Raw genomic sequence first — 16347 nt, 5'->3', positions numbered from 1 at the left:
AATGACAGGCTTGTCATGAGGAGCGGTTGAGGACTCTGAGTCTGCACTCAATGGAGTTTAGAAGGATTAAGATGATCTAATTGAAATATATATACACAGCATGGTAGCAGGCCATTCAGCCAATCAAGTCGACATTGACCCTCCAAAGAGCATCCCACCCAAACCCACCCCCACTCTATGCCTGCATTCCCCATGGCTAATTCACTTAGATTGCACATCCCTGGACATTGAGCAATTTAGCATGACCAATTCACCTGCCTGTCCATATTTGGATTATGGGAGGAAACTGGAGGAACCCACAGACACGAGGAGAATGTGCAAACTCCACATAGACTGTTACTCAAGGCTGGATTCGAACCCCAGTCCTTGACACTGTGAGGCAACAATGCTAACTAGTGAGCTACCATGCTGCCCCCCAAAAAAACCTGGTAGAATACAGAGGCCTGGATAGTGTGAACGTGGGGAAGATGTGTCCACTAGGGAGAGGTTAGGACCTGAAGGCACAGTCCCAGAGTGAAGGGCCAACCCTTTAAAACTGGGATGAGGAGGAATTTCTTCCACCAGAGGATGATTATTCTGCGGAACTCATTCTCCACAGCCCTCTGTGGCAGTAAGTCATTGAGTGTCGTTAAGACAGAGATTGATAGGTTCTTAATTACTAAGGGGATCAAGGGTTATAGGGAAAAGGCTGGAGAATAGGATCGAGAAACATACCAGCCATGATCAAATGGCAGAACAGACTCAATGGGCCGAATGGCCTAATTATGCTCTTATGGTCTTATCTCAGAGGTACGATATAACCATTGCCCCTTGACATTCAATGGCATCACCATAGTTGGATCCCCCCCACTGTCAACATCTGGGACTACCACTGACCAAAAACTGAACTGAATCAGCCATATAAAAACTAAAACTACAAGAATAGATGACAGCCTGGGAATTGAGGCGAGTAGCTCACCTCCTAAGTTCTCAAAGCCTGTCTGATGTCTCAAAGGCATAGGGGGGTCAGCAGTATTGTGGAATACTCTGCACTTGTCTGGCTGATTGCTATTCCAACAACACTCCAGATACTTGAAGCGATTCAGAAGCAGCCTGTTCTTCTGGCACCTACCAAAAATCTTTAAAATTCACCTTCTGCATTGTTGATGCACAGAGATAGCTATGTGTACCACCTACAAGATGCACTGCAACATCTCACCAGGGCTCTTTAGACAGCACCATCCAAAACAGTGACAAGGGAGGCAAACGCCTCGGAACATGTTACATGCAAGTTCCCCTCCAAAAATTAAATGATCCTGACTTTAACACACATTGTCATTTCTTCACTGACACTAGGTAAAAACCATGGAACTCCCTTCTGAAAAGCATGGTTGTTTCTACATTACTTAGATTGCAGCAATTCAAGAACAATCAATAGAAGATTGTCAATAAAAGCTGGTGTAATCAAAGACACTCACATTGCATTGAAAGAGTTTTCAAAATGTCACGTGAGGATCTGAAACCTGAATACAGGCTGAGGTAACTAGTTGCTGTCAGGAACAACTACTTAACAGATGCTCTTAATAACTTAGGTGGCAATAAAATGGCTTCTTGATGCAAATAACATGACAAAATGGCTTCTCGGCTGCAAGTTGACAATTCTGCTAAAGCTGCATAAATGGCTTTTAAATTATTAACTGCTAATTCTGCTACAGCTTCATAATTGACTAACCACAGTCTGCTTCAATAGAGATTAGCAGACAATGGTCCCTTTACAGCATAGAAATAACTCGACTAGATAAGACATTACTGGCCATCCTAACTGACCTTCAGGTACAGGTAATATGGCTTGGTTAGTGAGATAAGGGTAGCCTGAGTGTTAGAAAATAAAGTTGGTTCCCAGGATAGATCACTGGACCAAGTAACTGTCAAATAAAACTGTATCGTGTATCGATTGGCAATTGTTTGAATATACTATGCGATCATGGCCTGTACCCTTCCTTAAGAAAAGTATAAAAATGTCTTTGTTTTAAGGCATGTGTGCAGCTCCTTCGAGGAATATGGATGTACACACCTCTGTTTCCAGATGCTCAGTACCCAGCCATATGAAAAAAATAAAGAATGAAGTCTTAAAGAACCAAACTGATTGTGTGTGCTATTGACCGATCATGGAACAGATGCCTGCCCCCAACCCCCCACCCGGGAGGTCCAGATCTCACATGCTTTCCAACACTGCAGAAAATTGCAAAGCTATGTCCTGCCCACAATAAACAATTATGTGGTAGAGCCAGTTTTGGACTGGGGTGGACAAAGTTAAAAAAAATCACATAACACCAGGCTATAGTCCATCAGGTTTATTTGGAAGCACCAGCTTTCAGAGCACTGCTCTTTCATCAGATAGTTGTGTCTTATGGTCCTACTTCACAACCACCTGATGAAGGAGTAGTGCTCCGAAAGCCAGTGCCTTCAAATAAACCTGCCTGACTATAATCTGGTGTTGTGTTATTTTTAACTTTGCTGAAAATGTGTTGCTGAAAAAGCGCAGCAGGTCAGACAGCGTCCAAGGGGCAGGAGAATCGACGTTTTGGGCATGAGCCCTTCTTCAGGAATGAGAAATGTGTGTCCAGCAGGCTAAGATAAAAGTTAGGGAGGAGGCACTTGGGGGAGGGGCGCTGGAAATGCGATAGGTGAAAGGAGATTAAGGTGAGGGTGATAGGCCGGGGTCGGGGTCGGGGTGGGGGCGGGGGCGGGGAGGTCAGGAAGAAGATTGCAGGTTAGGAAGACGGTGCTGAGTTCGAGGGTATTGACTGAGACAAGGTGGGGGGAGGGGAAATGAGGAAACTGGAGAAATCTGGGTTCATCCCTTGTGGTTGGAGGGTTCCTCGGCAGAAGATGAGGCACTCTTCCTCCTCCGTGACTCCCTCGTCAGGTCCACACCCCCCACCAATACAACCTCCACTCCCGGAACCTTGCCCTGCAACCGCAAGAAATGCAAAACTTGCGCCCACACCTCCCCCCTTACTTCCCTCCAAGGCCCCAAGGGATCCTTCCATATCCACCACAAATTCATCTGCACCTCCACACACATCATTTACTGGATCCGCAGCACCCGATGTGGCCTCCTCTATATTGGGGAGACAGGCCGCCTATTTGCAGAACGTTTCAGAGAACACCCCTGGGACACCCGCACCAACCAACCCAACCACCCAGTGGCTCAACACTTCAACTCCCCCTCCCACTCCACCAAGGACATGCAGGTCCTTGGACTCCTCCATCGCCAGACCATAGCAACACGACGGTTGGAGGAAGAGCGCCTTATCTTCCGCCGAGGAACCCTCCAACCACAAGGGATGAACTCAGATTTCTCCAGTTTCCTCATTTCCCCTCCCCCCACCTTGTCTCAGTCCCAGCCCTTGAACTCAGCACCATCTTCCTAACCTGCAATCTTCTTCCTGACCTCTCCGCCCCCACCCCCACTCCGGCCTATCACCCTCACCTTAACCTCCTTCCACCTATCGCATTTCCAACGCCCCTCCCCCAAGTCCTCCTCCCTACCTTTTATTTTAGCCTGCTGGACACACTTGCCTCATTCCTGAAGACGGGCTCATGCCCGAAACGTCGATTCTCCTGCTCCTTGGATGCTGCCTGACCTGCTGCGCTTTTCCAGCAACACATTTTCAGCTCTGATCTCCAGCATCTGCAGTCCTCACTTTCTCCTCCTTATTTTTAAACTTTGTCTACAATAAACAAGACAAATGCATAGCAGTCATTTACTGCCATATCAGGTCAATCATGCACAAAGATGTCCAGGTTAAGTTGACAGTATTCCATTAAACGCCTTTGATAGGCTTGTGACCTGGCCAGCCGGTTTCGGGAAGACCGGTGAATTAGTCACCACAGAATTCCCAGCCTCTGACTTGCTTTTGCAACCCCAGATGTTATTCTGCTCTGATGAACCCACAGCATATTCATTGCTCACTTGTGTTTTAGAGTGAGACCCTTGATGAAGCAACCAATTTAGACTATTTTGTTTAACTGAGTGGAAAACAGCTAAATTCACCTTATTAAATAACCACACCTCCAAAAAAGACATATTTCACTAGCTTCATTTAGAGAAAAGCTAATATCCCCAGAGACGAAAGGTGACGTTCCAGAAATACATTCCATACGTTTCCTTCTAAATGCTTCTAAGATATCTTGGTGCAATACCCATAATCAATTGGAACTTACCAGGTTCCTGTGTGTACTGCTTATACGTCTTCCACCAGGTTGGCTGTCGGCTCTTCTCCTCTGCCACCTGCAGATATCGAGCATAACTACGATACTTTTCGAGGGACTCCAGGTTTGTCACATCGATGTCTTCATTGGGCATTGGACCTAGTGGAGCTGCACGTTTACAAAGCACGGCTGGAAGAGAAATATACTCAATAACAAACACCACAATGACCTGCATACTGAGGACAAACAAAAGAGTTGCCGAATATATGATGTGCTTCAGTGGCTGTCACTGCCTCAGTTGGCTTGCTGCTGAAAACTGGACTGTTCAATGCTGTCTTGGCCAGATACAAACCATGCACTCTCCTCAAACTTGTTCATTCAAATCTTCTCTCTGGTAATAGTAACTCATCCATGTGTTTATTAATTATGTTTGGTCATGGTCAGGCAACACTGTTGTTACAACTTTCATCCTGGTGTTCAAAACACTTCATGGCCTCTCATATCCTTCTTTCCGATTTCCTCATGCCAACGTTGACAGCCAAATCTACAGCTCTAAACCTGGGCTCCTGCCTCCCTCCTCCTCGAACATTCTTTTTGAAACTTACAACTTTGACCAAGCCATTATCTCCCAATATTAAATTTTCTATGACAACTGTCCAGTGAAACACAGTGGGCCACCGTTATTATTTTAAAGGTGCTACATAACAGCAAATTGCTGTTTTGATAATTGTTAAGGTCTTCTATCTTTGGCAATGCAGCAGACAGGGAATGCTGCACTGTGCTGAGCCAGGCAGTTAAAGGGCAATAAAAATACATGGTGCAGAGCAGGCTGTAAAAATAAAGGATGGGTAAGATTTGAATACTAGGTCAAGGATTCTGAAGCTGACGTATCTGCGGGTCTGGTTTCTGCTGTTTCAGTTATGTGCAGTTTACTGCAGCCCTAACGTATTACAGGGAACATTTCAGAACCAGAGACCACGGGCTGCCGGGAAGGTAAATTTCCAATTTAAATGAATGGGTTCGCGACTATCCACGGTTTCGGGCTTAGTCTTCGAATGTATTCCCATGGGTACAGAGAGACTACTGTACTAGGAAGTCATTAAAAGCTGGCATGAACCAGAATGATAGGAGAAGCTTCATAGGAGAGACAATATGGGCACACTGCTCTGCACTCTGCCTCCTGTAGAATCTGGAGATAAGCAAAGCAGCTAGGAGGATGAAGATTTCAGGGGCAGTAGTATTAAAACAAGAGCAAAAAAACATGAGGTAGAAATAGGGGGACTTGGTGATGTACTCAATGTGGAGCTCTGCCTCAGCTCCGAATCATGCAAACTGCTCAGGGTATCCTCTGTTTGCTTAAGGTAACATCAGAGGTGGGAAGAAGTAGAAGCTGGAGGCGAACATTTTGATGGCATCATGCTATCATCCCCTGCAGGGGAAGCACGGTGACTCAGTGGTTAGCACTGCTGTCTCACAGCACCAGGGACCCTGGTTCGATTCCAGCTCAGGCGACTGTCTGTGTGGAGTTTGCATGCTCTCCCCGTGTCTGCATGGGTTACCTCTGGATGCTCCCATTTCCTCCAGCAATCCAAAGATGTGCAGGTTAGGTGAGTTGGCCATGCTAAATTGTTCATTATAACTAGATTAGTCTGGAGTAAATATAGGATGGTAGGGGATAGGTCCAGGTGGGTCACTCTTCTGATGGTCGGTGTGGACTCGTTGGGCCAAAGGGCTTGTTTCCACACCTTAGGGATTCTATGCTGGTGGGACACATAATTGCCCTTGAAGGCTGCAGGAACGTCACGGGGAGATAACAAAACATGGCCTGTAGGACAACTGGGAAGAAATCTCAGTGGTGTTAACATTCCCACTGATAACATTCTCAATTAAATAACTACAGCTCAAGTACTGCCCTATCACTCTGCTGCTTGAGTCTGTCTGTCTGTCTCTCTCTATCATTTCCTTTAAGGGGGGGGGGGGGGGTTAGTTATCTTTGCAGTCAGGGTGTACACAGCACATTGTAACCAGACTGGCCTCAGTGCCCCTGAGGGTTCCCATGGTGACGCGACCTGACGACCTCTGGGTTTTTTTCTATCTCAGTTCACGAGGATATTGCAGCCCCACAGTGTCCCGCCGCAGCCCACTCACCGGTGCCCGTCACCGTCCTGACCGGCTCCAAGACCCTCAGGCTCCGCACCAAGCCGCACAACAACCCGGCTCCCATCCTCACCAACGCCGCCATCTTCCTCCGTCGAGGTCCTCCAGTATCCCGTCAGCCACCGGCTCCCTCACGGCCCTCGACCAGTATCCCGTCAGGCCCTGACCGTTGGACCTCCCACGATAGTCGTCAGTATCCCGTCAGCCCCTGGCTATGGGCCCTCTCGGTCGTCCTCCAGTATCCCGTCAGCCCCTGGCTATGGGGCCCTCTCGGTCGTCCTCCAGTATCCCGTCAGCCCCTGATCATCGGCCTTCCCACGGCGATCCGCCAGTATCCCGTCAGCCTTTGGTGATTGGCCCTCCCACGGTGGTCTGCCAGTATCCCATCATCCGTGGGGAGGGTTGCTGGAGACCATGGCGTGTAGGATTCAGATTAATTTACTGAGGCTGTGGCCCGGTGAGAGCAGGTCAGTCCGTAACTGCAGCTGGAGAGTAAGACAGGTGACTCACTGAGATGAAGGCTCAGCTCTGCTAAGTTTATAAAATCCACGGAAACACGACTTGGTTAAACGGGCTGAAATAAAACCAGAAAGTCCCGGTGAAGGCCTGGCAGCGTCTGTGGGGAGAGAGACAGTTAACGACCCCTGAAGGAGGGTGGCTGGACTACAAACATTTACTTCTGTTTCTGCCCCCACTGATGCTGCCAGGCCTGGCGCTGAGTTTCTCCAGCCATCTCTGTTTATGTCATAGAGATGTACAGCACAGAAACAGACCCTTCGGCCCAACCTGTCCGTGCTGTCCCAGATATCCCAACCCAATCCAGTCCCACCTGCCAGCACCCGGCCCATATCCCTCCAAACCCTTCCTATTCATATACACATCCACATATCTTTTAAATGTTGTACCAGCCTCCACCACTTCCTCATTCCATAAACACACCCCCGTCCCCTGAGGAAAAGACTTTGTCTATTTATCCTATCAATGTCCCCCATGATTTTATAAGGTCAACGCTCCAGAGAAAACAGCTCTGGTCTATTCAGGTTCTCCATATAGCTCAAACCCTCCAACCCTGGCAACATCCTTTCAAGTTTCACAACATCCAGGGAGACCAGAATAGTACACAGTATTCCAACAGTGGCCTAACCAAAGTACATGATCTCCCAATACCTTGTACTCAATGCACTGACTGATAGGAGAAAGCATACCAAACACCTTCTTCACTATCCTATCTACCTGCAAATTCACTTTCAAGGAACTATGAACCTGTACTCCAAGGTCTGTTTGGACAGCTACACTCCCAGGACCCTACCATTAAGTGTATAATCCTGCCTTGATTTGCCTTTCCAAAATGTAGTACCTCGCATTTATCTAACTCCATCTGCCACTCCCCAGCCCATTGGCCCATCTGATCGAGATTCCATTGTACTCTGAGGTAACCTTCTTCGCTGTCCACTACACCTCCAATTTTGCTGCCATCTGCAAACTTACTAACTATACCTCTTATGCTCATACCCAAATCATTTATATAAATGACGAAAAGCACTGGACCCAGCACCGATCCTTGTGGCACATTGCTGATCTCCAGTCTGAAAAGTATCCCTCCAGCACCACCCTCTGTCTTCTAGCTTTGAGCCAGATCTGTCTCCAAATGGCTAGTTCTCCCTGTATTCCATGTGATCTAACCTTGATAACCAGTCTACCATGAGGAACCTTGTTGAACCTTGACCCATGTAGATCACATCCACCACTGTGCCCTCATCAATCTTCTTTGTTACTTCTTCAAAAAATTCAATCAAGTTAGTGACACACAAAACCATGTTGACTATCGCTAATCAGTCCTTGCTTTTCCAATTACATGTAAATCCTGTCCGTCAGGATTCCCTCCAACAACTTGCCCATCACTGATATCAGGCTCACCAATCTATAGTTCCCTGGCTTTTTCTTACCACCTTTTTAAAATAGTGGCATCACATTAACCAACTTCCAATCTTCTGACACCTCACCTGTGGCTACCAATGATATAAATATCTCAGCACGGGGCACAGCAATCACTTCCCTAGCTTCCCACTGAGTTCCAGGGTATACCTGATCAGGTGCCCAGGGATTTATCCACCTTTATGCACTTTGAGATACTTTTTAAGATGTCATTATTTATTTCACCACATTCTCAATCTTCCATACATTTCTCCACAGTAAACATTCATGCAAAATATTCATTTGGTATATCCTCCATTTCCTGTGGTTCCTGCGGAAGCTTGCTGATCTTTGAGGAGCCTTATTCCTTCCCTAGTTACCCTGTTGTCCTTAATGTATTTATAAAATCCCTTTGGATTCTCCTTAACCCTATTTGCCAAAGCTCTCTCTTGTCCCCTTTTTACCAATCAATTTTTGAAACTTCTTGCCTAATTCATCAACATTGGCCTTCCTTGAACTTTTAGATCTGCTCTATCCTTTTTTGTCACTATTTTAAAACAAATAGAATTATGGTCGCTGGCCCCAAGGTGCTCCCCCACAGACACCTCAGTCACGTGTCCTACCCAATTTCCCAAGAGTAGGTCACCTCTTTTTGCACCTTCTCTAGTATATCCATCCACATACCGAATCAGAAAGTTTTCTTGTACACTATTTTCTTGTAACAAATTCCTGTTCATCAAAGCCTTTAACACTATGACAGTCCTAATCACTGTTTGGAAAGTTAAAATTCCGCTACCATAACCACCCTATTATTCTTAAAGGTAACCGAGATCTCCTTACAAATTTGTTTCTCAATTTCCCGCTGACTACCAATGTGTCTATAGTACAATCGCAATAAGGTAACAATCCCTTTCTTATTTCTCAGTTCCAGCCAAATAACTTTCTTGGACGTATTCCCAAGAATATGTTCAAATACAGCCATGATGTTAGCCTTAATCAAAAACACCACTCCCCTTCCTTTCTTGGCCACCACCTCCCCCCATTCTATCCTTGTTATTGCATCTGTTACAAAGCTGGTTCTTTTTTCTCAAAGCTGTTCCTTTCCTAAAGGATACTGTGTCCTTGGTGTTTTTCAGAGGGATCGTAAAACACTCAGGGCTCTGAAACGGCTGGGTTTGGTACAGAGATAAAAAGGGATTGAGACACCTTTTTGTTTACACATAAACAGATGAGACTTTAGGCCAAAGCTTATGTTTTAAAGGGACCTGTCTAATGAAAGGTGAGTGGTCAGTCCTGGAAGCTGAAGTCTTGGTTGAGTCAGTGCAGCAGTGGGCTGTGTGGAAACAGGCTGCTAGACTCTCTCTCTCTCCTTCTGCCCTTCTAACTTCAACCTGTAAGCCTTTGTTTCATTTTTTTGTTTAAGGGGTTTGTTTATTGGAACTGTTGTGTATGTTCAGAACAGCATAATTAAATCTAGTTTGGGATAGACTTGAGTTCTGTTGGTATTCTATATTCTGTTCTTTGTGTTTCATTCTGTAATTTTGTGAATAAATTTTTGTCTGTTTTAAAACCTAGTAGTCAACCTCGCTAACTTACTCTGAGTAATTTTCACTGTACATTTACCAAAACAGATTGCAAAGTTATGGTCTGGGCTGCCTGCCTAAGAATGTTTTGAGTGGTCTGGCCTAGTCCATAACAGATAGGGGGTTCATCCCGGATTTAAACAGTGGGTGGTAGGTGCTGGTATCTTTATTTCGGGTATTGGTTTGGTTGGGAAGACAAAGCTTGGGATAGCAGTGGCTCTTTCAGTTGCCAAGAGTTTTCTGGTGGTGGATGAGGTGAGCTTAGCAGTTTTGCAAAAGGTGGTTAAGGCCAAGCTCAAGGAATTAGCAGATAAGCTGGAATTGGAACTGCCTGCTTCTGTGAGGAAAGGAGAGATAATTACAGCAGTAGCTCAGCATTTAAACTTGCTGGAAACACCATCAGGATGTATAGAGATGGCAAGAATGCAATTACAAATGAAGCAGCTTGAGTGAGAGGTGAGAGATGGGGAATGGGCAGCCAAGATGAGTTATGATTAAAAGCAGAAGAGAGAGCATTTGAGCTTCAGATATTGACCCTTAAAAAGGGAAGTCAGTTTAAAAGGCTGGAGATAAATTCTGAAGGCAAGCCTAATGAGGAAGAGAGTGGGAATGAGCAAACCTATGGTGGGCGAAAGCCTAGTGAGAAACTGTTTAAGTATGTTCAGGCAGTGCCTAAATTTGATGAGAAGGATGTGGAAGCCTTTTTCATCTCATTTGAAAAAGTGATTAAACAAATGCAGTGGCCAGTGACCATGTGGGTTTTGTTGATCCAAATAAAACGGTAGGGCTAGTGAGGTCTTCGCGTCACTATTAGAGGAGGTATCTGGGGACTACGAGGAAGTGAAAAAAGCTATCTTAAGTGCATATGAGCTTATACCAGAAGCCTACAGACAATGTTGCAGGAATCTAAGGACCCTGTTCAAACCCATGCTGAGTTTGAAAGGATCAACAGAATAATTTTGATAGATGGATAAGAGCTTTAAAAATAGATCAAATGTATTATGCCCTGAGAGAGGTAATTATTTTGGAGGAATTCAAAAATTCACTGCCTGAAGCAGCACAAACTCATGTGGAAGAGCAGAGAGTTAAAACAGCAAGGTTAGCAGCTGAAGTGGCTGGTGACCATGAGCTGGTCCATAAAACACGGTTTGGCTTCCAGAATCAATTTCAGTTCATGAGGGATAGAAACTGGGGCAAAGAGAAATCCTTATGCGGAAAGGGAAAGGTAGATCTCAGTGAAGATCAGGTCAGGCAGCATCCAGGGAACAGGAGAATCGACGTTTCGGGCATAAGCCCTTCTTCAGGAATGAAGAAGGGCTTATGCCCGAAACGTCGATTCTCCTGTTCCCTGGATGCTGCCTGACCTGCGCTTTTCCAGCAACACATTTTCAGCTCTGATCTCCAACATCTGCAGACCTCACTTTCTCCTCAGTGAAGATCATAAGGATAACTTACCACAGGGTAAATAGGAAACCCTTGAAGCGACAAATAAGTTAAAAAGCTCCAGTGTTTTTGTTCTAATAAAGTGGGCCACATGAAATCACATTGTTGGTGAAAGCCAGATGTAGGAAAACCGGAGAAGCCTGGAAGTTTTGCTGGCATGGTAACAGAAAGCCCAATGTAAGGTAGAAAGCTGAACCAGAGGTTGATTAAGGAGGAAGTGCCAGATCTGCTTAAAAAAAATACCTGCATGGGCAAAGTTTATTCACATAGGCCAAGAGTAGCAGGTAAAGAGGTTACGATATTAAGGAACACAGGATCCTCTCAGTCTGTGATGCAGAAGGATGAGGAAGTATGTACTATTGAAGGACTATTGCCAGAAAAGGTTTTGTTAACAGGAATCCATGGTGAGACAAAAAGCGCTCAATTATGTAAAGGGAGGCTAGAGCAGCCAGAGAAGAGTGGAGAATTTGTGGTAGGAGTACTGGACAAACTCTCAGCTCCAGGAATATAGTTTGTCCTTCCAAATGATATAGCTGATTCACCAGTAGGAGTGCTGCCTACATTAGTTGAAAAGCCAGTGGAGATGCAGGCAACTGAAGAAATGCAGGATGTTTATTGAGGAATTTTTCTTTGATTGTGCAGGAACGAGATCACAGAGTCACAAGTTGAAGGAGGAGAGATCAAAAGTTATAGATAAGAAGCTGAAGTAGTATTATTAGAGACTTATTTTAATCAGATAAGTGGGACAGAACAGGAGCAAATAGGTAACCATGTAAGTACCTTTAGCTCTGCTAAGCTTATTGAGTTACAGCAGAAAGATGAGAACTTAAAACAGTTGTATCAAGAGGCATACAGAAAGTGAATGCATCCCTGTGTGTTAATACTTAACAAATGGTGTCTTAATGAGGAAATGGAGACCATCACACGTTCAAGCAGATGAGAAATGGGCAGAAGTTCATCAGATTGTTTTGCCAGTAAGATACAGAAAGGAGGTGCTGCGAGTGCACATGAGGTACCACTTGGAGGTCATTTTGGGGTGAGGAAAACACAGGCTAAAATACAAAGACATTTTTACTGGCCTGGACTACATAAGGATGTAGCTGAATTTTGCCAGACATGTCAAAATAGGCAGTAATAAAACCTGCACCTTTAATACCTATTCCAGCATTTGAGGAACCTTTTACAACAGTCTTGATTGATGGCATGCCTTCCTGGGCCATGTTATTGGACATGGACAAATGGCCCCACAGGATGCAAAAACGAAAGTAATTGGGGAATTTCCCATAGCGTCGACAAAAAGAGCAGTACTACGGTTTCTGGGATTGAGTGGATTTTACCAAACGTTTGTGCCGAATTTTAGCAGTATGGCTGCTCCACTCACCAAATTGTTAAAAAAGGGCAAGGAGTTTCAGTGGACAGTGGACTATCAAAAGGCATTTGACAGCCTCAGAACTGTGTTAACCACTGCTGTGGTATAGCCACACCTGATCAAACAAAAAGTGGGAATAAGTATTTATTAACAATAATGGATGTATCAACTAGATTTCCTGAGGCAGTACCATTACGCCATATCACAGCAAAAAGGGTTGCAGAAGAATTACTCAAATTTTTTACTGGACACAGACTACCAATACAGTCAGATCAAGGGTCAGATTTCACATCCAAACTAGTCAGGGAGGTTATGGATAACTTGAGAATACAGCAATTCAGATCTACTGCGTACCATCCTGAATCGCAGGGAGTGCTAGAGAGATGGCATCAAACACCAAGTTGGGGGCTTGTAGTCAGTATTATCCAGATGATTGGGATAAGGGAGTTCCATTTGTGCTTTCTGCAATCAACCAATTTCAGTCCATTTGCATTAAGTTTTGGGCATGAAATAAGAGGACCGTTAAAATTGATTTAGTAGAAAATAGTAAGTAAGAATTCAGAAACCCACACATTTTGACTGTGTCAAACTTTAGAGAACGACTAAATAGAGCTGGAGAGTTCACTTGACAGCATTTAAAAGTATCGCAGCATACAATGAAATAAGAAGTGGATAAGAAATCGAAAATTTGCAATTTTGCCATCGGGGATATGATACAGATGTTACTTCCAGTAATAGGCGAACTTTTAAAAGCAAGGTTTAGTGAACCTTATCAAATTGAGAAGAAATTGAGTCAGGTGAACTACTTGATAGGGATTCCAGACAGGAAGAAATCTCTGAATGTATCATGTGAATATGCTCAAAAGTAGTTAAGAGGAGAAGGTGTTAATGATTACAGCACAGAAGGAGGAACCAAGTTCAGAGGATTCTGAATTGGACATTCCTCAAATCAAATTGGACAGTGAGGAAGTTGTCAAAAATTGGGATAAATTATTGAGTTACCTTCCACAAGAAAATCAAAATCACCTGAAAGAGTCATTACTATTACATGAGATATGTGAAAATAAACTGGCAAGTACTAGGAGATGCTATATCTGGTTAAGTAACATCCTTATAGGCATAACCCTCTAAAGTTGGCGCGGGTTCAAAAGGAGATAGAGCACATGCTCCAAGATAACATAAGCAAAGTGAGTTACAGTGACTGAAGCTCACCCATAGTCATTGTGCCAAAGTCAGATCATACCCAACTGGGGACTATCGCAAAGTCAACGCCGTTACAAAGACCAATGCATTTCCAATTCTGCTGTTGCAGGATGTGTCGAAAAGGTGGGGCAAGCAACTTACATTTCTCAGTTGGACTTGCTCAGAGGCTACTGGCAGGGACCTCTGTCAGAGAGAGCAAAGGCAATTTTGGCTTTCGTAATGCCAAATGGACTATATCAATTCAAGCCATTTGGTATAAAAAAAATGCTGCAGCTATTTCAGAGACTAACTAATAAGGTCATTGCCAGATTATCTAACCGTGTGGTGTATATTGATGACCTGGTGATTTTTAGTCACTCATGGAAAGAACATTTCCAGCATTTATCGGACTTGTTCAGTCAACCTTGGGTTTGTTGGACATGAACAAATGGCCCCACGGGATGTGAAAACGAAGGTAATTGGGGTATCCCCCGCATCCTTGATAAAAAGAGCAGTACTACGGTTCCTGGGATTGAGTGGATTTTACCAAATGTTTGTGCCGAACTTTAGCAGTGTGGCTCCTCCACTCACTGAATTGTTAAAAAAGGGCAAAGAGTTTCAGTGGACAGTGGACTGTCAAAAGGCATTTGACAGCCTCAAAACAATGTTAACTAGTGCCCCAGTATTAGCCACACCAGATTACAAAGCCTTTCAAGGTGGCTATCGATGTCAGTGATGTGGGTGTCGGTGTAGTGCTCCTGCAGGAGGATGACGAGGGAATAGAAAGACCCATTGGGTATTTTTCCAGGAAGTTGAACATTCATCAACAAAAATAATTAATGGTGGAGAAAGAGCTTGGTGTTGGCATTTCAACATTTCAGTGTTTATATTACCAGCAATACAATCGTACACACTGATCACAACCCATTGACATTTGTGGAGAAATTCAAAGACAAAAACACCAGCCTGTTTAGATGGAGCTTGTTGTTGCAGCCATTCCATTTGACAATTGTGCAGGTGGCAGCTCGCAAAAATGTGATTGCTGATGCGTTATCGAGGCTCGAGTGAGATACAGAGGCATTCGGTGGCGCGTGAGCCACGGCCTGAATTCAAATGTGGTTTTGCATGTTTACATGAGTATAATCAGTGTAGTGTATATGTGTGTTTGAGAGTACTAACCAGTTTGCTTTTTGAGGGATTTTAAAAATGAAGCCACCTTTGGCTATTGATGGTTCTTTTCTTAAAGGGAGGAAGTGTCATAAAGCTGTTCCTTTTCTCAAGGACACTGTGTCCTTGGTTTTTTACAGAGGGGTCATAAAACACTCGGGGCTCTGAAACGGCTGGTTTGGTACAGAGATAAAAGGGTGTTGGGAGGCCTTTGTGTTTATACGTAAACAGACAAGACTTTAGGGCAAAGCTTGTTTTAAAAGTGACCTGTCTAACGAAAGGGGAGTGGTCAGTTCTCGAAGCTGAAGTCTTGGTTGAGTCAATGCAGCAGTGGGCTGTGTGGAAACAGGCGTCTAGACTCTCTCTCTCCTTCTGCCCTTCTAACTTCGACCTGTAAGCATTTGTTTCATTTTTACTTTGTTTAAGGGGTTTGTTTATTGGGACTGTTGTGTATATTTGGAACAGCATAATTAAGTCTAGTTTGGGATAGACTTGAGTTCTGTGGGTATTCTATTCTTTATGTTTCATTGTATAATTTTGTGAATACATTTTTGTCTGTTTTAAAACCTGGTAGTCAACGTCACTAACTTACTCTGAGTAATTTTCACTGTACACATACCCAAACAAATTGCAAAGTTATGGTCTGGGCAGCCTGCTTATGAATGTTTTGAGTGGTCTGGCCTAGTCCATAACACACCTATACCCTGGAAAATTAAGTTTCCAGTTCTGTCCATCCATGAGCCATGTCTAGTCCTGTGTTCCCAACCATCGGCATGGATTAGTTGGTCCACAGGGTCTGTTTATATGCACTATGATTCTATGGTTATTTGGGCTACATTCTACACAACAGTATGAAAGTTGGAAAATTTGGTGCCAGAAGGATGAGGAGGTAATTGGCAAAGTAAATGAGTGGTTTTTAAAAAAAAAATCCCACGAGATAATTTATTTTAGATTTAGGATATTTTTCTTTCCTTTTGGCTCTGTTTCTTTTATTTCTGTTGTTTTCTTAATTCCGGTTTTGTAACCAAGATAACACTGGTCAATGGTGACTTTGCACCCTTCTCACAATACAGGGCGACCCTCGTATCCACGGAATCATTTTCCATGGTTTTGGTTACCCGCGGTTTACTGCGGCCTGAACCTTGTATAGGGAACCTTCCGGAACCAGGTACCAGGGGCTGCCGGGCAGGTAAAAACTTCCCATTTAAATGAATGGGTTCACTCCTATCCACAGTTTTGGGCTTCTGTGGTAGATTTAGGAATGTATCCCCCAGAGGTACGGGGGGACTACTGTACTGCCCTGTACAGTATTTGAACACATGACAAAAAAATCTA

General features: G+C 44.3%; 1 protein-coding gene and 2 long non-coding RNA genes across 4 annotated transcripts in view; 2 read left to right on the top strand and 1 right to left on the bottom strand.

Annotated features, from left to right (window-relative positions):
- The window catches only part of LOC148145272 (uncharacterized), a 37355-nt gene extending 35234 nt beyond the window's left edge, over window positions 1-2121 (top strand). The window contains exon 3 of the long non-coding RNA XR_015761366.1: window positions 2014-2121. This is a non-coding gene — a long non-coding RNA (uncharacterized LOC148145272). The remainder of the gene's footprint in view (window positions 1-2013) is intronic.
- mrpl38 (mitochondrial ribosomal protein L38) overlaps window positions 1-6528 on the bottom strand; it is a 30534-nt gene extending 24006 nt beyond the window's left edge. Inside the window, exons 1-2 of the mRNA XM_043714332.2 lie at window positions 6346-6528; window positions 4210-4386 (exon numbers count right to left, since the gene is read on the bottom strand). Coding sequence (XP_043570267.1) covers window positions 4210-4386; window positions 6346-6439 — 271 coding nt within the window. The 5' untranslated portion in view covers window positions 6440-6528. The remainder of the gene's footprint in view (window positions 1-4209; window positions 4387-6345) is intronic.
- Window positions 6529-6602: 74 nt separating this feature from the next.
- LOC148145271 (uncharacterized) overlaps window positions 6603-16347 on the top strand; it is a 66860-nt gene continuing 57115 nt past the window's right edge. Inside the window, exons 1-2 of one of the 2 annotated variants that reach the window (XR_015761365.1) lie at window positions 6603-6821; window positions 16086-16201. This is a non-coding gene — a long non-coding RNA (uncharacterized LOC148145271). The remainder of the gene's footprint in view (window positions 6822-16085; window positions 16202-16347) is intronic. The other variant, XR_015761364.1, reaches the window with a different exon arrangement.

The sequence above is a fragment of the Chiloscyllium plagiosum genome, unplaced genomic scaffold (genome assembly GCF_037043375.1).
Source record: "Chiloscyllium plagiosum isolate Xiang-an unplaced genomic scaffold, Cpla_swu_hap1 HiC_scaffold_25, whole genome shotgun sequence".
In the NCBI taxonomy this organism is placed as follows: Eukaryota; Metazoa; Chordata; class Chondrichthyes; order Orectolobiformes; family Hemiscylliidae; genus Chiloscyllium; species Chiloscyllium plagiosum.
This window is presented reverse-complemented; position numbering and strand designations above follow the sequence as displayed.